General features: G+C 40.5%; 1 protein-coding gene across 1 annotated transcript in view; it reads left to right on the forward strand.

Annotated features, from left to right (window-relative positions):
* The window catches only part of CDC5L (cell division cycle 5 like), a 58745-nt gene that overhangs the window by 15472 nt on the left and 23348 nt on the right, over positions 1-19925 (forward strand). Inside the window, exons 7-13 of the mRNA XM_037054006.1 lie at positions 514-658; positions 1923-2111; positions 11123-11271; positions 13514-13676; positions 15209-15373; positions 16630-16710; positions 16991-17233. Coding sequence (XP_036909901.1) covers positions 514-658; positions 1923-2111; positions 11123-11271; positions 13514-13676; positions 15209-15373; positions 16630-16710; positions 16991-17233 — 1135 coding nt within the window. The remainder of the gene's footprint in view (positions 1-513; positions 659-1922; positions 2112-11122; positions 11272-13513; positions 13677-15208; positions 15374-16629; positions 16711-16990; positions 17234-19925) is intronic.

The following is a 19925-nucleotide window of genomic DNA, read 5'->3' on the forward strand; positions in this document are numbered from 1 at the left end:
TATAATATGTAGTTTTAATATTTAATATTTAAATTACTTAGTGTAACCTATTTCCTTAATAATTCTATTGTTATTGTAAGTCCGCATTCCTCTTGAAAACAGTGGGGAGGTGATGGTGTAGGGATCAACTTAACGTATATAGTTGTTATCTGTTAGTAATTTTTTTTTTTAGATTTTTATTTATTTATATATTTATTTATTTATCTTTAGAGGGGAAGGAGAGAGGGAGAGAAACATCAATGTATGGTTGCCTTTTCGTGCGTCCCCTGCTGGGAGTTGGCCTGCAGGGAACCAGCCTGCAACCCAGGCATGTGCCCTGACTGGGAATCGAACCGCGATCCTCTGGTTCGCAGGCCCATGCTCAATCCACTGAGCTACACCAGCCAGGGCTGTTAGTAATTTTCTTAGAAATGGGATTATTTTGTTCAAAATGTGTGAGTATTTATGTGGCTTTTAATGCTATTGCCTATATGTAACTTCTAAAAATCTCTTCTCCACTTTGATCCATGACAGTGAAAAAGAAGGAAGAGACAGAAAGAAAGACAAGCAGCATCTCAAGAGGAAAAAAGAGTCTGATTTACCGTCAGCTATTCTTCAAACTAGTGGTGTTTCTGAATTTACTAAAAAGAGAAGTAAACTAGTACTTCCTGCCCCACAGGTAATATGATAAAAGTATTTTTTTAAATGGTGTGAGCTCATATACTTATCAATTATTCAGCAAATATTTGAGGGCTTATATGCCAAGTTTTTGCCTGGAGCTCAGTGCCCATAAGAAATTCACAGTGTAATATATGATTCACATAAAAATAAGTCATTGTCCTACAGCATAATAAATGAGCAACAGTTTTTCTGTATAGTTATGTCAGGTCTGGAACTGCTCAGATGATGGTTTGGTAAGTAAGTGTCAGCCCTTAGCAGTTTGTCAGCAGGTTGGGGCCAGGCCTCTCTTCTGGGGGGGCAGACCAGGATAGAGGTATCGTGTGGCTGCGTGGACTTTAGGCTGCTTACTTTCCGTGAATGTTTTGTTGTGTCATACTTACCTTTTTGAGGCAACAGCAGTGAAAATCAACATGGGAGATGCAGAGAAGAGAGAGACACATTCATTCAGTCTATCTCAGGCTCCATTCCTTTGACTTAATTATACTTAATTATGGTTCGCTAGAAACACGGGAATTTTGAATACGTTCTTGGTATTTTTTTGAAAGACTCTGAATATGAAAAAGTTTAAAAGGAGTTTGTTTGTTTATTTTTGCCATAGGAGAGGAACTGAATAATCTCTTGTTCTGTTCGAGTGGTTCAGGTGTGCAGAATTAGACAGTTCAGGGGAGCAGAGGGGTGGACCTAGGAGCCGGAGGGGCTTCTCTCCCGCGGGGGAGAGAGGCACTGTTCGGCACAAGCAAAGTAATTTTAGATGCTGCCATTCCTCATGATGATCGTTCTGAAATTGAGATTTTGCCTGTTATTTTTTGTCTTAGTACCCCTTAGGATATTTATTTTGGTAAGATTACTAGGACAACACATTTTGATTTTCTTAGGGGTCTTGTGGATGAGTGGACTCTGTGTGTGATATTTTAATTGGTTTTCAGTCACCCTCCCATATTGTAGTTTTATATAAACACTAGTGTTTTATGTTTTTGGTATATTATGTTTCTTGATTTAAAAGGATTTCGGTGTATAAATATACAAGACTTTGTAGCTTGATGGTGTGGAATTCCTCCCCTCCCCACACATACACATTATGTAGGAAAGACTTAAAAAAACTGTGTTATGCAAACAGACCCACAAAAAGTAAAGAGTACTTTTTAATAGTGAACCTTGAGTACTCATCACACAACTTCAGCACTTTATTTTTCTGGAATGTGGAAGTTTGAAGGGGTGGTCCTTTGGTTAACTGTGTCCTTATGATAACTGTGTCTTTTTAGATTTCAGATGCGGAACTCCAGGAAGTTGTGAAAGTAGGCCAAGCGAGTGAAATTGCGCGTCAGACTGCCGAGGAATCGGGCATAACAAATTCTGCTTCCAGTACTCTCCTGTCTGAGTACAATGTCACCAACAACAGCATCGCTCTTAGGACACCACGAACGCCAGCTTCCCAGGACCGAATTCTGCAGGTCAGCTGTCATGCAGGAGCGGGGGCCTTTCTCTGTGTTTTGTCCTTGAAAGTATTGTGAAGCAGAACACCCAGTGGTTTGGTTTTGTTTCTTTTAGGGCAAGCAGTTTGAAATGGAGTCCTGAGTGATGGGTCCTAGAGATTTCTGTAGTGGGGAAGCTGAGTCAGCAGATCCAGTAATGAAGTCGTTTTCTTTCTACATTTACTAAGTTGTAGTTTTTGTTTCGAAGCCCGCCCTCTACCGTCATTAGTTTTTAGTACCTGTCAGTACCCTGTGTTTTAAAATTTCATGTTGCCTAGCAATCCTAGAAAGAAGTCAGATGTGTGTACTCAGTAAATTCCAAAGCTTCCTTGCATTTCAGCGCCTGGCCTGGAATAGGCTGCTCTCAATACCGCCTCCTTCCCTCTCCTTAACACCAGAGTACGCTGCTGTTTGTGTCCTCAGGGCGTCTGCCTGCCAGAGGGTAGCCAAACCTAGCAAAACACTATCGAATCTTTTATTATTGCCCTCATATCTTGTTTTCTTTTTTCTAATAGCCACAGATAGCATTTGAAGGTGCTGATTCAGTAGTCAGGTAATCCTGTATGGCGTAGGAAGATGACAGTTGTGTCCCTTATTACTTGTTCTCCAGAGGTACCAGTTACACTCTGTTTGTCTTACCACCTTATTGTGAAGACACTTGCTGTATGTTGATTTTTATTGCCCAGTTTTAGGCATTTTTTTCCACCCAGAGTTTGAACATTTGGCTTCCTTACATCCTCTGCCTCTCGTGCATACACACTCTTTTCACTCCCTCGTCTTCCATTATAGTCGTATCATAATTTTGGTTAGCTCCACAATCATGGTTGATCGTGTGAGTATGTAAACCGTATTCAGTGCTGAGCCACAAAGTGCCTTATGATTACATTAGTGCACAGTATTTTCTTTTTGAGTTAATACTTGTTTTATTCAGCTGTTAAATTTTCTGATTACTTAGCACTAATTCAACTTTAGACTTTATGTTAACTGTGTAAATCTCTTGTAATCTGGGCAAATGTTAGGTATTCCTATCTTGCCCTGGCAGGTGTGGCTCAGTGGACTGAATGCTGGCCTGAGAACCAAGGTATTCCTATCTTTTTGAAGGTTTTCCTAGAAATTCTGAATGTTGTACTCTCTGCTGATTACTCTTTTTTTGACCATTTGTATCCATTTATTTGGGAAATTGCTTTGCCTGTAAACTAACAACCGACAGGCACATTGTTGCACGATCATGGGGCATGAGGGAGAGAGGCCAGTCTCAGGATCCCAGTAAAGGGGCAAAGTATGGAAAGCTTTCTTGTTTCCCCCTCCCTTTCCAGACTCCAGGAACACCAAGAGCCACGGGCTTTAAAGTCCAGTTGGCCTTGTCTTCATGGACTGACTACCTGCTTACTGTTTGATCTCGTTCGCAGCTCCGTCTCCTGACCCCCTTTCGCTGTCACCCTAGAGAGTCTGTGTATCTTCTTTCCTGGCTCCCATGTCTTTGCCTTTCTCGGTTTACTGCCTTGTTAGTGAAGCATACCCTTCAGTAGCTTAGAGGAAGCATTCATGGAAGGTAGAGTTTTTAAGACTTTATGTATTTGTAAATTACTGTTCTGCCTTCTTGTTTGATTGGTAGCATAATGGGGTTTAGAATTCCAAATTCAAATGATTTTTGTTCAGTTTTTAAAAACATTTTAAATATACATTTTAATTTAATGTAGTTTTTTAAATTATGTTTTATTGTTTATGCTTTTACAGTTGTCCCAATTTTTTCCCCTTTGCCTGTCCTCCACCTAGACCCTTTTCACTCCCTCAGACAATCCCCACACTGTTGTCCAAGTCTGTGGGTCATGCACATGTATTCTTGGGTTACTGTATTCACTGTGCTGTCCTTTATATCCCGTGACTATTTTGTATCAACCAAAATAGTTGTACTTTTTTGTACTTCTTAATCCCCTCACCTTTTCCACCCAGCCTCTTGACTCCCCTTCCATCTGGCAACCCATTAAGACATTCTTTGTGTCAATGATTCTGTTTTTGTTCTGCTTGTTCATTTATTTTGTATTTTAGGTTTAATTGTTGGTAGCTATGTATTTATTGCCATTTTATTCATATTTTTGATCTTCTTAAAGAAGACCTATTAATATTTCATAGAATAATGGTTTGGTGATGATGAACTCCTTTGGCTTTTTCTTGACTGGGAAGCACTTTATTTGCCCTTCCATTCTAAATGAAAGCTTTGCTGGATAGAGTAGTCTTGGTTATAGGTTCTTGATTTTCATCACTTTGAATATTTCTTGCCATTCTCTTCTAGCCTGCAAAGTGTCTTTTGAGAAATAAGCCGACAGTCTTATAGGGAGCTCCCTCGTAGGTACCCAACTGCTTTTTCTTGCTGCTTTTAAGATTCTCTCTTTATCTTTAACCTTTGGCACCTTAATTATGATGTGTCTTGGTGTGGATCTCTTTGGATTTATCTTGTTTGGGAGTCCCTGAGCTTCCTGGAATTATATTTCTATTTCTTTCACCAAGTTTAGGGAAGTACTCTATTTTTTCAAATAGCTTTCCAGATTCTTGCTCTCTCTCCTCGTTTGGGCACCCCCGTGATGTGGATGTTAGAAACTTAAAGTTGCCCCAGAGGCTCCTTACGCTGTCCTTATTTTTTGGATTCGTTTTTCTTCTTCTTGTTGTTCTGATTGGGTTTTTTTTTTTTTTGCTTCCTTATGTTCCAAATCACTGATTTGAATCTCAGCTTCATCCACTCTACTGTTGATTCTCTGTAAATTATTCTTTATGTCAGTTAATGTATCCTTTGTTTCTGACTGGTTCTTTTTTGTGGTGTCCATGTCCTTTTTTTGTGCTGTGGAAGTTCTCTCTGAGTTCATCTGCTTTTCCTTAAGTTCATGCAACATCCTTATAACCAGTGTTTTGAACTCTTTAGTAGATTGCTTGACTGAGTTTTGTTTAGCTCTTTTTCTGGAGTTTTGATCTGTTCTTTCATTTGGGCCATGTTTCTTTGTCTCCATTTAGGCAGCCTCCCTGTGTTTGTCCCTGTGAATTAGGCAGAGACAACTTCTTGTGTTGGTAGGGTGGCCTAATGTAATTGGTATCCTGTAGGGTCCAGTGGCATAGCCTCCCCTACCACCCAAGCTGGGTACTCAAGGTGCACCCACCGTGTGGTCTCTGTATACCTTCCCCTTGCACTTGAGCCTTGAATGCTGTTGACAAGTCAGTGGGAGGGATTTACCCAGGCTGATTAGCTATAAGGACTGGTTGTGACCCCTGAACATCAACCTTTGACTACTGAAAGGATCAGCTGTGCAGGCGCCCACTGCACAGAGCAGGACTTAACTTCAGCAGGGCTCTGGTGCCCACTGAGTCTGCCCCTTGAGTGTATCACTGGTGGAGGTGATTGAGTGGTGGTACTCTGACGTGGTCTGGAGCTGTCCACTGGGTGCAAGGGCTCTGGGGCCTCCTGGGAGGTGCAGGCCAAGGTGAGCCACCACCTGTGTTTTGTTCTGGGTCACCTGGTACTAGCTACAGAGTGATTTGAAAATGGCTGCTACTTGTGTTGGGCTTGGAGGTGCCCAAGCAAGGCCAAGCTGTGAGCCGAGGCTAGATGCTACTAGTGCCAGGCCTGGTGCCACTTAGCAAGGGGTACAGGGCTCACTAGGTCCAGGTGCTGCTTGTTTGAGAGGATTTAGGATAATGTGAAGCATGAAACAAGGCAAGCCATTCATATGGAAAAGTCACTATTAACAACTTGGGGCGGGAGGGCACCCCGAAAGTTGGGTGGGGAAGAGCCTCAGGGAATCATCATGGTGGGGCAAACAGTGTAAGCCAGGTTGATGGAGTCTCAGATACAGCACCTGCCTGCCAGCTGTGTGTGGGGAGGGATCAGAAAAGGAACAGTGGCCTTCGCTAGTGCTTCCGTCTGGAAGACAGCTGTCCCCCATTCTCACCCTGATGCCAGACTCTTCACTTCCTCCCTTTATGCCTGTGTGCCTTCAAGCTGCTGCCCTGGTGCTGGAGCTAAAAGGGAGTGAGTCTGAGTAAGTCTGTGCACAGGCCCTTTAAGAGGAACTACCTGGGAAGCCAGCAGTCTTCAGTCCGTGCTGTTTTTTTAGTTAGGGGTTATGGAGACTTATGTTCCTGATACTGGACTCTGGGCTGGGAGGCCTAGTGTGCGGCTGAGACCTCCTTGCCCCTGAGATATCCCTCTTGATTTTTATCCACTATGAAACCAGCTGGGTCTGTGCCTCTGCCTCTCCTGTCAGTATCAGTGTGATTTCTTCTTTAATTCCATAGTTGTAGGGCTTCATCCAACTCAACTTCTGGTGGTTCTGAATAATGGTTATTCTGTAGTTTAGTTGTAATTTTGATGTGGTTGTGGGAGGAGGTGAGCCATGGTTATCTAGGCCACCATCTTAGCTTTCTCCTTACTTTTGATTTTAGAGAGAGGGGAAGGCAGGGAGAAGGAGAGAGAGAGACACTGATGTGAGAGAGGAACACTGAATGGTTGCTTTTTGTCTATGCCCTGACCTGGGACCAAACCTGCATCCCAGGCACGTGTCCTCTCTGGGGATTGAACTGGTGATCTTTCAGTTTGCGGGACAACTCCCAACCAAGTGGGCCACACCAGCCAGGGCGTTTTTTGTTCAGTTTTAAAGGCAGAGCTCCAGTGTCTTCAAGCTTCCATTGTTGCTGTTGAGACCTCTGGTGCCATTCAGGTTGTTAATAGGAAACGTGTTTTTTTTTCTCTGGAAGTTTATATGAGTTTTTTTTCCCCCACAAGCATGTTTCTTGGTATGGGTCTGTTTTTAACCATTATGCTAAGTACTCTGTGGATCTTTTCATTCTGGAGACTCATGGCCTTCAATTCTGGGAAGTTATTTTGAAACTTAAAAAAATTTCATTCCTTTCATTGATCTGTTTTCTCTGTGAAACTCAAATTTTTCTTATTTATTCCTATCTGGTTTTCTGTCTTAATTAACTTTTTAAAAAATATATATTTTATCGATTATGTTATTACAATTGTCCCATTTCTTCCCTTCATTCCCCTCCATGCTGCACACTCTCTCCCTCCCACATTCCCCCCTTTAGTTCATGTCCATGTGTCTTAAGTTCTTTAGTTTTTACATTTCCCATACCATTCTTGCCCTCCCCTGTCTTTTTCTGCCTGCCATCTATGCTACTTATTCTCTGTACCTTTCCCCGCCTCCTCCCACTCCCCCGTTGCTAACCCTGCATGTGGACTCCATTTCTGTGGTTCTGTTCCTGTTCTAGTTGTTTGCTTAGTTTGTTTTTATTTTAGGTGTGGTTGTTAGTAATTGTGAGTTTGCTGTCATTTTAGTATACATGTTTTTTATCTTCTTTTTCTTAGGTAAGTCCCTTTAACATTTCCTAAAATATGGGCTTGGTGATGATGAACTCCTTGAATTTGATCTTATCTGAGAAGCACTTTATCTGCTCTTTCATTCTAAATGAAAGCTTTGCTGGATAGAGCAATCTTGGATGTAGGTCCTTGTCTTTCATGACTTGGAATACTTCTTTCCAGCCCCTTCTTGCTTGTAAGGTCTCTTTTGAGAAATCAGCTGACAGTCTGATGGGAAGTCCTTTGTAGGTTACTGTCTCCTTATCTCTTGCTGCTTCTAGGAGTCTCCTTCATTTTAATCTTGGCTAATGTCATTATGATGTGCCTTGGTGTGTCCCTTCTTTGGTCCACCTTCTTTGGGTCTCTCTGAGCTTCCTGGATTTCCTGGAAGTCTATTTCCTTTGCCAGATTGGGGAAGTTCTCCTTTATTATTTGTTCAAATAAGTTTTCCACTTGTTGCTCTTCCTGTTCCCCTTCTGGTACCCCTATAATTTGGATGTTGGAACGTTTAAAGATGTCCTGGAGGTTCCTAAGCCTCTCCTCATTTTTTTGAATTCTTATTTCTTCATTCTGTTCTGGTTGAATGTTTCTTTCTTCCTTCTGGTCCACTCCATTGATTTGAGTCCCAGTTTCCTTCTCATCACTACTGGTTCCCTGTGCATTTCCCTTCATTTCACTTAGTTTAGCCTTCATTTGTTCCTCTAATTTGTGACCAAAATCAATCAATTCTGTGAGCATCTTGATCACCAGTGTTTAGAACTGTGCATTTGATAGGTTGGCTATCTCTTTGTTGCTTAGAAGTTTTAGCTCTGGGGCTTTGAGTATTTTTCTGCTTGAGCCACAATGTTTTGGTCTGTTCGCACCTGTTATGTATGAGGGGTGGAGCCTTAGGTGTTCACCAGGGCGGGGCAACTGAAGTCACTGGGTTATGACACTGTATATCAGGGTGGGGTCCAAGAGTGAAAAAAAGTGGCGCTTTGCTCTGCTCTCTGTTGCCCCTCAGTTCCTTCCGCCGCTTTCCCCAAGCATACTGGGCCTTTCTGATGCTGATTCCTGTGTGGGTGGGCTTGTGTGTGTTCTAGGACCCTGTGGGTCTCTCCAGTGAACTTTCCTGTGAGAGTGGGAGTCTCTCCCTGAGCCTCAACCCCCAGAAGTGTTTTTAGTCGCTGCTTCGAGGCTTTATTTCCCAGTGCTAGGACCCTGGATTGTGAGATCTGTCTTGCTCTCCACTTACCTGCTAGTGAATGTGGGACCACTGCCCGGTCAGCCAGCCACCTTGCACATGATGCCCCGCTTCTCAATCGCCACCTCGATGGGTCTGCCCATTGCCACCCCATGCCCAGGGTCTGCCTGGTGCCTCCTTGAGCTCCCAGGGTATGTTGCCCAGTGTCACCGCTTCCTGTGTGGCAACCCCTCTCCACTCGGGCTGCAGGACTCCACCCCACCTACCAGTCTGGATGAATGTGTCTATTTGAACTCCTTCGTTGTTGGACTTCCATATAGTTCAATTTTCTTTCAGTTTTGTTCGTTACTTTGTTTCTGAATTGTTGTTGTCCTTATTTGGGTTGTTCAAGAAGGCACAGTGTGTCTACTACACCTCTATCTTGGCCAGAAGTCTTAATTAACTTTTTGACTGATTGCTAGGAGATTTTCTGAATTTTATCTTTTAAAATTTCTACTATTATATTTTTAATTTCCAAGAGTTCTTTTTTTAAATGTGTTCATTTTTTTAACATTGCATTCTTGCATATAAATACCTTCTTATTTCTGTGAGGCTATTGATGGTGGTATTGTTTTGTTTTTATAGGTTTCCTTTTCCTTGCATAGTCTTTAAGTTTCCTTTGTTAGTTTTATTCTGAGTCTTTCATGTGAGATGTGTTTCCTTAAATATCTTTTGGTCTTTGGCTCTGTGCCTGTGTCTAGGGGTAGTAGCGGTGGGGCAATTAAAGCTAATCAGGAGTTTGTGGTGTGTGAGGGCGCTCCTTGGCTCTGGGCTTCCTGGTCAGCCGAACTTGCTGGGGCGTTTCAGAGGTGGACTCTTGATGTCAGTGTTTCTAGGTCTTTTCTTCTGGGTTAGTCAGATTCCCCAGAGAAGTAAGTAACTTCCATTCCCCGCCTGAAGGGCATCAAGTTGGCCAGCCTTTTGGCAACCTATATGGGGAAAATGCTCTGTATTTGGAATAGCAAGAGGAACACACAAAGTTGGTAATGTGAAGTCAAAGGTTCTTTTCATGAATAATGGAATGTCTTGCTTCAGTTATCTTCGTTTTGCCCCAGATCTTAGTGGTTTAAAGCGTTTTGTTATACAGGAATTCAGACAGGGCATAGACGGAATGGCTTGTGTTTCCTCCATGACATCTAGGGCCTCAGCTAGGGCGACTCAGCATCTGAGGGTGACTTGATGGCTAGGGCCTGGAATCATCCTTCTGCCATGTTTGTGTTTGGTGCTGGATGTGGGCCCTCACCTGGGAATGGGGTAAATTTGCATGTGGCCTCTCCATGTGGCTTGGGCTTTCTCGCAGCACGGCAGCATCAAAAGTTTGCACTTGCGCCGTGGTCTCTCAGAGCTCCAGTGTGAGTGTTACAGTGAGTGTCGTAGGGGCTGCATTTTCCCTGCTACCGCTTTGGGAGTCAAGCAGCACCATTCAGTGCTGCATTTTGTTAGTTATAAGTGAGTCCACCCAGATACAAGAAGCGGGGACATAGACCCCGCCTCACGACTCAAGGAGTGTCAAGGTTGGATTATAATAACAAGAACATGTGAGATGAGAGATAATGGTCATGACTATCTTAAAAATAATAGTTTCTTCAAGGAACATGAATAAAGGACCTGTGGACAAAGACAACAGGGGTGAGGAGGATTGAACGTGGAGGTGGGGTGTGGGTAGGGCAGAGGAGAGTAATGGTGGATAAATGAGGACAACTGTAATTGAACAATTAAAAAAAAGAAAAAATAACAGCTTCTCATAGAGCTGAAGTTGGGTATTAAGAGACACAACTGTAATTGAACAATTAAAAAAAAGAAAAAATAACAGCTTCTCATAGAGCTGAAGTTGGGTATTAAGAGACTTGTAGGTACAGTGTGATAGTAATGAATTCAGGGTCATAGTGGAGGGACGGAAGTCGGGCAAGACTTAGGAAAGGAACCTGCCCACATAAGTTTTCTTATGAAGTGGTTAGGCCAGTTGGTAGTGTCTTAACTTCCCCAGTAGGAGAATCTGAGATTCAGAGAGGCTAGCAAAGACTAGAGGTGCCATTAGCGATAGAGCTAGATTAAAGTGTGGGCGTTGTAACACTTAGCATAAGCTCATGTTGGGCAATTGGAATTCTTAGTTCTTTATGATTATAAAGAGGTTTGGCACAGGTAATGGGAGAAGCTTTTGGGTAATGCTAATTTCATATGTGAGGCCACAAAGGCATTTCTTGACATAAAAAACTTTATTCTTAAACTTCTGAGGTACTACATCAGGTTGATAGAAGGAATGGAAGTATTGAACCTGCTGCGGCCCCGTGGTTACTTGGTTTTCATTGAGAAAATACGTAAGAATTTTGCCTGTTTTCAGATTTGATTAGTAGGACCAGAAGAGAGGATTGCTCTTCTGTCTGCTCTGTTAAAATACTTTACTTTCTTGTTGATCAGGAAGCCCAGAACCTCATGGCCCTGACCAATGTGGACACCCCATTAAAGGGTGGACTTAACACCCCCTTGCACGAGAGTGACTTCTCAGGAGTGACTCCACAGCGGCAGGTTGTGCAGACTCCAAACACAGTCCTCTCTACCCCGTTCAGGTATTGTAAATAAACGAGTACTTCCTGTTCCAGATAAACTTGAGTCTGAGGACGTGGGCGACATGTTTGCTTTAGTAATGTTAGCAGAATGGAAAAAAGTGATCAACTTGCCTTTTTGATTTTCCTTACTTATAGTAGTAAATAACATAATAATATCCAGGAAATGGTTAAATACTACACGGAGCTTCTTTCTTTTTACAGTTTCTGATGCCAACACTGTGTTTCTGAATACTTTTAATCTGATTTAAAAGAGCAAATCAGTCCTTGTTAATGATCATTTGGTGAATTACATAAAAATTATAATCCTTTTTATGTATGTAATACTATTGCTTTTCCCCCAACATATTTTTTATTTTAATCATTTACTTTCAGTTATAGTCGACATACATTATTACAGTAGTTTGAGGTATACACCCCAGTGATTAGATGTTATATATCTTATAAGTGATATCCTGATGCACCCAGCGGACACCACACATAGTTATTAGACTGTTAGTGACTATACTCCCTGTGAGTACTTGGCATCCCCACGACTCTTGTTTAACAGCCAATTTGTACTCTTAATCCCTGCTCCTTTTGCGCCCATCCCCAGCCTCCCTCCCATCTGTCAACCATCACAACATTCTCTGTGTCTGAGATTCTTTTTCTGTTTTGCTCGATCGTTTATTTTGTTTTTTTAGATATAATTGTTGATAGATATGTATGTATTGCCATTTTATTGTTTATATTTTTGATCTTGTTAAAGAAGACCCTTATTTCTCCATCAGCATTTTGTTATGAAAATTCTTAACATTCAAAGATGTTGAAAGAATGCTAAAGCAAACATCGCCACACCCACCACTTCGATTCTGCAGTTGTTAACGTTGTGCTGTGCTTGTTTTATCACATGTTCATTCATCATTATCAATCCACCTTATTTCAGTGCATTTCGGAGTAATTTGCAAGTATCAGTTTCCCACCTAAGACTTCCTGGTGTGCACCATTAACTAAAGTTTGGAGTTTAGTGTATGTTTGCAACTCTTTTGTTCTAATCTACTGTGTTTTAAAAAATAATTTTTAGGCTTACAGACATCATAGAAGCAAATCATACTTAAATGGAATTTGAGCTTTTAAAGGTTGGGAATATTTGGGGTTTACTTTCATTTTAAACATTAGGATATGTCCTCCTGCTGGTTGCTTAGTATGGGAAGCATCCATGACAGCTGTATGTAATAGCAGGATCAAGAACCAGTAGCGGCCATGTCCTTACATATTAACAGTTCGTGCAAGGCTTGTAAGAGAGCCTAACTCCCCTTTCCCTGTGTATGTGTTGTTTCTCAATGACTAAGCTCCTTGGGGGCAGGGACCGAGTTTTATGCGATAATACCTCAGCCCTGGGCAATAGCTGTCTGGCTGCACCACCTGTCTGGAACACACTCAAGATACAGGAAGTAAGCAACCAAAATAAAAAAGGCTTTGAACAATTAAAATTTAAGTTGCAAAGTCTATGGACTTAATTCCTAAGAGATTCTATTAGCTATCATTCGGAACTATTCATATTTAGATATGATTCCAAACAAAATGTGAGGAGAGGAGCCACTTACGGCATGCACACTGATGATAATGGTGTGATAGCCAGTAGAGGCAGGGAGGATAGAAACGAAAAGACGAAGACCCTGAGCTCAGAGAACCTGGGGTCTCTGACTGTGGTAGCTCTCCTCTCTGGCCACTGGATGTTCTTAGCCACCCTAATGCATCAAGGAAAAGTTCAGATAATGTTTGATGGACCTAGTTTATGAAGGCAAGAAATGTCAAATTTAATGACTTTATTTGAAGTCATTAAAATAAAAAATACTGTGTATAAATGCTAAGCTAGCTGAGCCAAACCTTTATTGATATTATTTTTTATTGAAACCTAAGGATATGCATATTGATTTTAGAGAGGGGAAGGGAGGGAGAGAAACATCAATGCAAAAGAGAAACATTGATTGTTTGTCGATATTATGCACCCCAAACTCGAAACCAAGGCGTGTGCCCTGACTGTGAATTGAACCTGTGACCTTTTGGTTTATGGGATGACGTTCCAACCAACTGAACCACACTGGCCAGGGCCAAACCTTTATTTTAATCTAGAGATCTAGCCTAAAACCAGGTAGGAGACAGAATTTTTGGAATCTTTATTTATTGTTAACGTGAAAAACATTTGAAAGTACAATATAGGTAAAAGCAGCACTTTTATTAATTAGAGTTTTTGTCTTTCTAGGACTCCCTCTCATGGATCCGAAGGGCTGACTCCCCGGAGTGGGACAACCCCCAAACCAGTTGTTAACTCCACCCCGGGAAGAACGCCTCTTCGAGACAAGCTGAACATTAATCCTGAGGATGGGATGGCAGACTACAGTGATCCCTCTTACGTGAAGCAGATGGTACCATGTCACTGCCCTTTGACTACTCTTTAAACAGTTGTTTTTGTATCCTACGGCACTGAACTAAACTTCCCTTTCCCCTCCAGTCAGTGCACATTACGTACATCTTAAGAATCTATATACCCGTGGACATCAGAAAAGGAAAATGATTAGCAGTACTTAAGGGAAACTTTTGATCTCATATGTCTGCTTTTCTCATTATTAATATGTTTGTGGATATAGATTATGTGTATAGTAATTCTCCTATCTTTTATGATTTTAATTTTTGTCATTCACTTACATACTTTCTTGAATGATACATTTATTTAAAAATTTGTTTTATTTCTATAAAATAGTTTTCAATGCCTCAAATTAGATTTTGACCCTTAATTCCCCTGTTTGCTCTGTACTCTACAAGGACAATCTAGATCTCAAAGTCAGATCACGGTTTATTGCTGATCTTAGTGAAGTTTTCCTTCGTATGTTTTGCATGATGAAGCAGAAGAGAGTTACAGAAAGTTGCAGTTTTGCTCTGCCTGTGTTACTGCTTTTATTGTATGAGGCCTTATTATCTGCTGCCACAGAAAATCATTGTGAAATATTTATTTTTTCAATGAGTTCCAGTGATGTGGACCTGTTTTCAGTTTACAAATTCTAACTTCATGTGTCGATTTGGTTAGAGTTGTTTTTAATGCCAGGATTGGTATTGCCTGATGCCAACTGAAGGGCCTCGTGTATGCAGAGCAGAGATCTGGATACTTCAGGGGATCGAAAATTGAGCAAAGTGATTTTTTGTCTTAAAGAAGTTTATACTCTGGAGAAATTGGCAGTACTAAACCAAGTTAAAAAATAATTTTAAAAACAAAGTAAGCTCTTAGCATAAAACCAGCATGCTTGTAGTGGCCACAGAGAGAAATAACATCTTTGGGGTGGGGGCTACGAGAGCCTTCGTTGGGGAGGAGCGCTCAGAAGAAGGGTGGAGTCTGTGCCAGACGGAGGCCACAGCCCGGTGAGCACGGAGCCTGTCTTAGCAGCTCATCTGGCCTCTCACTCAGCATGCGCATGAGCGAGACCGGAAAGGCGGGCCGAGGATATACTGGGGAAAGCTTTGGAAACCACGCTTCATGAACAATGGGCTGCTTTTTGGCCTACATATGATCTAGTCTTTCTATTAAAAATATACACATGGTAAAAAATATATATATATACACACACATGGGCACACACACAAAAATTCACGCATCTTTTCAGGTTAGATTTTTATTAGTCCAAAAGGACAAATTGAGGAAATCCTGAAGGACTTTTTTTTTTCTTGCCTGCAGAAGTACTTCCCAAATGAGAATATCCCAGAGTAACTTTACTGATTCCAAATTGATTCATTTTAATGTAGGGAAGAAATGGAGATAGAAATTTAAAAACTCATCTCAGCTCTGAAGTTAGGGATCCTTTTCTAGAATTAAAATTAGGCCAATTACTTTTTAGAAACCTTAATAGAATATTGGTTGCATACTTAATGTGTATGAATTGAGAGGGACCAAATTTTTTTTCTATAGGAAAGAGAGTCTCGTGAACACCTCCGTTTAGGGTTGATGGGCCTTCCGGCCCCCAAGAATGACTTTGAAATTGTTCTACCAGAAAATGCTGAGAAGGAGCTGGAAGACCGTGAAATAGATGACACGTACATTGAAGATGCTGCTGATGTGGATGCACGAAAGCAGGTGGGTGATTGTGGTGGAAGGAAAGGAGGTGTGCGTTTGCTGAATGTGTCAGTAGCTGAAAGGATGGAGAATGGCCATTAAATATCTCAAGATCTCTGCTTTAAAGTTTTTTTCAATATTAAAAAAAATACCCTAAAGTAAATGATCAGTATACATCATTAATAGTATATACTCACATAATTAATAACATAGAATATCTAGATAGGCATTCTTAAAATATAGGTATATATGTCAATTTAAATACCCTTTGTCAATTTCATTCTATTTCCTTCAAATGCACGCAAGTAGTCTTTTAGACACAAGTGGTCTTTTAGCTTATCACTCTGGGCAAGAAAAAGGGTTACCGATCAGTCTTAAAAACAAGTACATTTTGGATTGGTTGAGTAAGTGGTTTTAGTTCAGTGTGAACTAATAAAAAATGTGGATCTGGAAATTAGAGAGATTGCCAGAATAATAGTAGTAATACTTTGTACTAACATATCTTATAGTTAATTACTTCCTCATTTGTACAGAACAACCTGGTGATGTATACAGGACAGGTATTAGCTTCATTTTAGAACAGAGGAAACAGGCTAGGTGAATTAAGTTCACTTTCCTAGGTCTCATGGCTGGAAAGTGGTGAATCTTGAAGTAAAACTGAGTTTGTGTAACCGCTTTCAGGAATTCTTCAGTCTCTTTCAGGTGGTTTTAGAAGTTGGCTAGTTAATGAGATTGGAGGGAGAATGGTGTCAATGGAAGTCATGTTTTAGAGGAAACCACACGAATATGCTTCTTGGTGGGGAATATATGATAATGCTTTTTGTGTTTAGTTCTCTTAGCTACTTGAAGATAGATACAGATACATTTACTCAGAAATGGTGTGAAGTTCTAATTGGAGAATCAGGAAACAGCACATTTACTGGCTGGATTTTTAAATTAAAAAAGGTAGCTTTGTGGTGAAAAAAAAAATAGTTGTGTGGTAAGAGGAGTAGTCCCTCTAAGTTTAGGGTTTTGACTTAGACGAGAAAAGGACGGTTATCTGATGGACCCAGCACGTAAGTTTGGAGAATGCTCCAGTAGGCACTGGAAGTTCTTAGTTTCTGTTTCCCTGAGAGAGTGAATAGATTAACTTCTGTTGCCTTATATTGCCTTTCTACAAACTTACAGACGTCTACAGCTGTGGTTCTTCACACATGTTCTTAAAAAGTTTTGAACTTTATTGAAATGTGTTAAATACTGCGTAACAGCAATAATGTGTATAAAAATAATCTTTTTAGGCCATGCGAGATGCAGAGCGTGTGAAGGAAATGAAACGAATGCACAAAGCTGTCCAGAAAGATCTTCCAAGACCATCAGAAGTAAGTATTAGAATTTCTGGCCTAGAAGTTTTAAGTTTCTTTTCATGTGCTCGATGTTTTCTATATCATTCATAAAATCTATAAAACAAAAATTATGTCTACTTTTTGGAATATAGTAAAACAGTTCCCAGATCCAGTCACTGGTGCAAGTAAGATTTTAGAAGGGAGGGGAGATTTCTTTTAAAAATGTGTAACTGCTATTTAATTCATGCTAGAGCAGGAATAATGTTAGTATATCGCAGGGGTATGTTTGGTAATTTTACTTGTTTTACAATTTTAGGTAAATGAAACTATTCTAAGACCCTTAAATGTAGAACCACCTTTAACAGATCTACAGAAAAGTGAAGAACTAATCAAAAAAGAAATGATCACAATGCTTCATTATGACCTTCTACATCACCCTTACGAACCGTCTGGAAATAAAAAAGGAAAAACTGTAGGGTTTGCTACCAATAACTCAGAGCACATTGCCTATCTGGAACACAACCCTTATGAAAAGTTCTCTAAGGAAGACCTGAAAAAGGTATGACTGAGCAGGAATATTTCTGTCTTGAGAGTCAAGTATTTGTTTGATACTATGTATGAGGGACAAATGTTAACTTCTCTCCCTGCATTGCTATTCATAAACAGTTGACATACATGTTTGAGAGATAAATGTTCATATGAAGTGTTAAGAAAAGGACTTGGCACCCCCGCTCCCCCATGTTCAGTGACAGACCTTCATCAGATGACACGCTGGCCCTGGTGGCAAAGGTGTCTGTCTCGTGGGTGTGTGCCTGACTGGCAGTTGCTACAGCTGTCGTTTTCTCTTTAACTCTGCTATCTCTGAATAGAATTAAATGCCTTTAACACTTGAGCATCACTTGTTTAGACTAATATAAAAAAACAAGAATATATTAAAAATGTTTACAGATTAAACTTTTTACTTATTCAAAGAAAGGAAATACATGCATTTCAAATTATTTATTTATTTATTTATTTTTAGAGGGGGAAGGGTGGGAGAAAGAGAGGGAGAGAAACTTTGATGTAAGAGAGAAACATCAATTGGTTGCCTCTCACATGTGCCTCAACTGGGGACCAAACCTGCAGTCCAGCCCTGTGTCCTGACCCGGAATTTAATAGGCGACCTTTTGTTTTGTGGGGTGATGCCCAACAAACTGAGCCACAGTGGTCTGGGTAGAAGGAAATGTTTTTTACTGAATTTATTTTCCTCACATGATTTCCTCCTGTCCTTTTGGGTAAAGAAAAAAAATATTTTCTTGTGTAAAGTCTGTCCTGGTTCTTCCTCTGTGTGTATTCTTTCTACTCTGATAGAGCGAACAGCTGAGACTGAACAGCATCTGTACAAGGGCATGAGAAAACACAGTTGGTTCGCGGTTGGGAGCAGAGGGGTTGTTAGCTTAAAAGTCTGTTTTCTTTAGTCTTTGACCCTGTGGGGCAATGATAGACCCGTTGATTGGAGTGGGCTAAATGTATAATTGGGAGAAAACAAAATAAGATTCTTTTTTTCTCTCTTCTCTCCTGTACTTTTCCTTACTTTGTATTTTTCTTATGGCATAAGTGATACATGTTTATTATGGGTTTTTAGCAAATAGAGAAAGGGAGGAGGGCTTAGCTTTGTATTTCACCAGTTTGCCCCTGATTTCGGAGGAACTTTGAGTTACTTCTTTTAAGTAAGTGCAGTGGGAAGTTGACATTGCAGGAGCCTACTCTGTGGTAAGTACATTTACTTATTGAACTGGGGTTGAGAGTTAGATTGTGAGTTTGATACTCGTGAGTTTCCTTCCTGTAGAGTATGGGGGGGAGATGACATTTAGGAAAGAAGGTTTTCCAAATTGATCTTATTGTTGCTGGTAGAGATTCTGTAGGGGATAGATTCTAATAAAACTTTTGATAATAATTGTAAGTAGCGCTTTGAATTGTTTGAAACCATTAACAAATTAGTTTAAATATTTTTCTGTATTTATAATTCTATTTGTTTCAGAAAGAATTTGAGGCAGCTGTTTATTCAGCAGATTTCTCTAGGAAGTCTGCTGAAAGACAACTTTGCCGCACTCTCCTAGTGGTTGTAAGGGAGGGGCTTGTAAGTTTTTCACTGTGAACGGTTTCAGAGTGAAATATCACTTCTTCTATATCAAATTTTCATTAATATGTTAAAATTGGTTTTGTTATTTCCCCTAAGAGGTATTATTTAAAAGTATCCATTCTTTATCTTCTGTAGATGTGATTTTTTCATATTTTTTATTTAAATTTCTTACATGTTGGTCATTTCTCTTAGTTTTATACGTTTTAATCTCTTTATTTCCTGATATTACTAGAATGATGGAAAGCTGTCTATAAAGCACCAAAAAGTGGTTGTCAGTTTTTCATGAGCCACGAAGCAAAAGGCTAGAAAAAGCTCGTGTGGCAGTCTCACAGAGTGGGTGTGTCTGCTGTTGGGCTGGGTGCTCCGTGTATATTTTCCCATTTTAGAGATGAGAAATGGGCTCAGAAATGTTAGGCAAGTTCAGGCAACTACTTAAAATGCTGTGTTGAGCCTTGGCTTGTCCAACGCCCTACCCCCCCTTCTGTCATTTTAAACTGTTTCTTTAGTAGTGAGCAAAAGCTGGTCTGTGACCCTCATGGTTTGATTTGTGCCCCCCAATCTCATTCTCTAGCAATGTCAGGGACATTCCTTCCGATGAGAAAAAGGCACGTGTCAGAAAAATGCCTAGTTTCTTTCACGACCCTGTGAAGTCCTAAGTGTAGGGAGGGTGGTAGGGTGGAAGGAGGTCATCCAGGTGTTGGGGGTGTTTGGCCTGGGTGTGATCTTCTGTCGTCTGCTTACTAATGATGTGCTTTTGGACGGGGGGTTTCTTCTCTCTGAGCCTTACTTTCATCACCTTTGAAGTAAGGGTTATGTTGGCTACTTTCTGAGGTGGTTGTGGTGTTTGGAGATAATATTTATATATTATATAAAATATAATAATATTTTTAATTTTTAATTAAAAACTATTAAATTTGGTTCCTGACACATAGTAGACGCCTGAGAAATGATAGCTACTATTATAATGAGTGAAGGCAAAGATTGTTTATATTATTGGGGATACATGGTTGTTTGGCTTCTCAGACCAGTGTGAATTGACTTACAGGCTTCATTATTCATTTTGCTTGGGTATTATTTTCCCCTTCCAAGAAACAACCATTCAACTGAACTACTTGCCTTTGCCCAAAGA

The sequence above is a fragment of the Sturnira hondurensis genome, unplaced genomic scaffold (assembly GCF_014824575.4).
Source record: "Sturnira hondurensis isolate 20B ecotype Veracruz unplaced genomic scaffold, ASM1482457v3 Scaffold0000880, whole genome shotgun sequence".
Lineage (NCBI taxonomy): Eukaryota > Metazoa > Chordata > Mammalia > Chiroptera > Phyllostomidae > Sturnira > Sturnira hondurensis.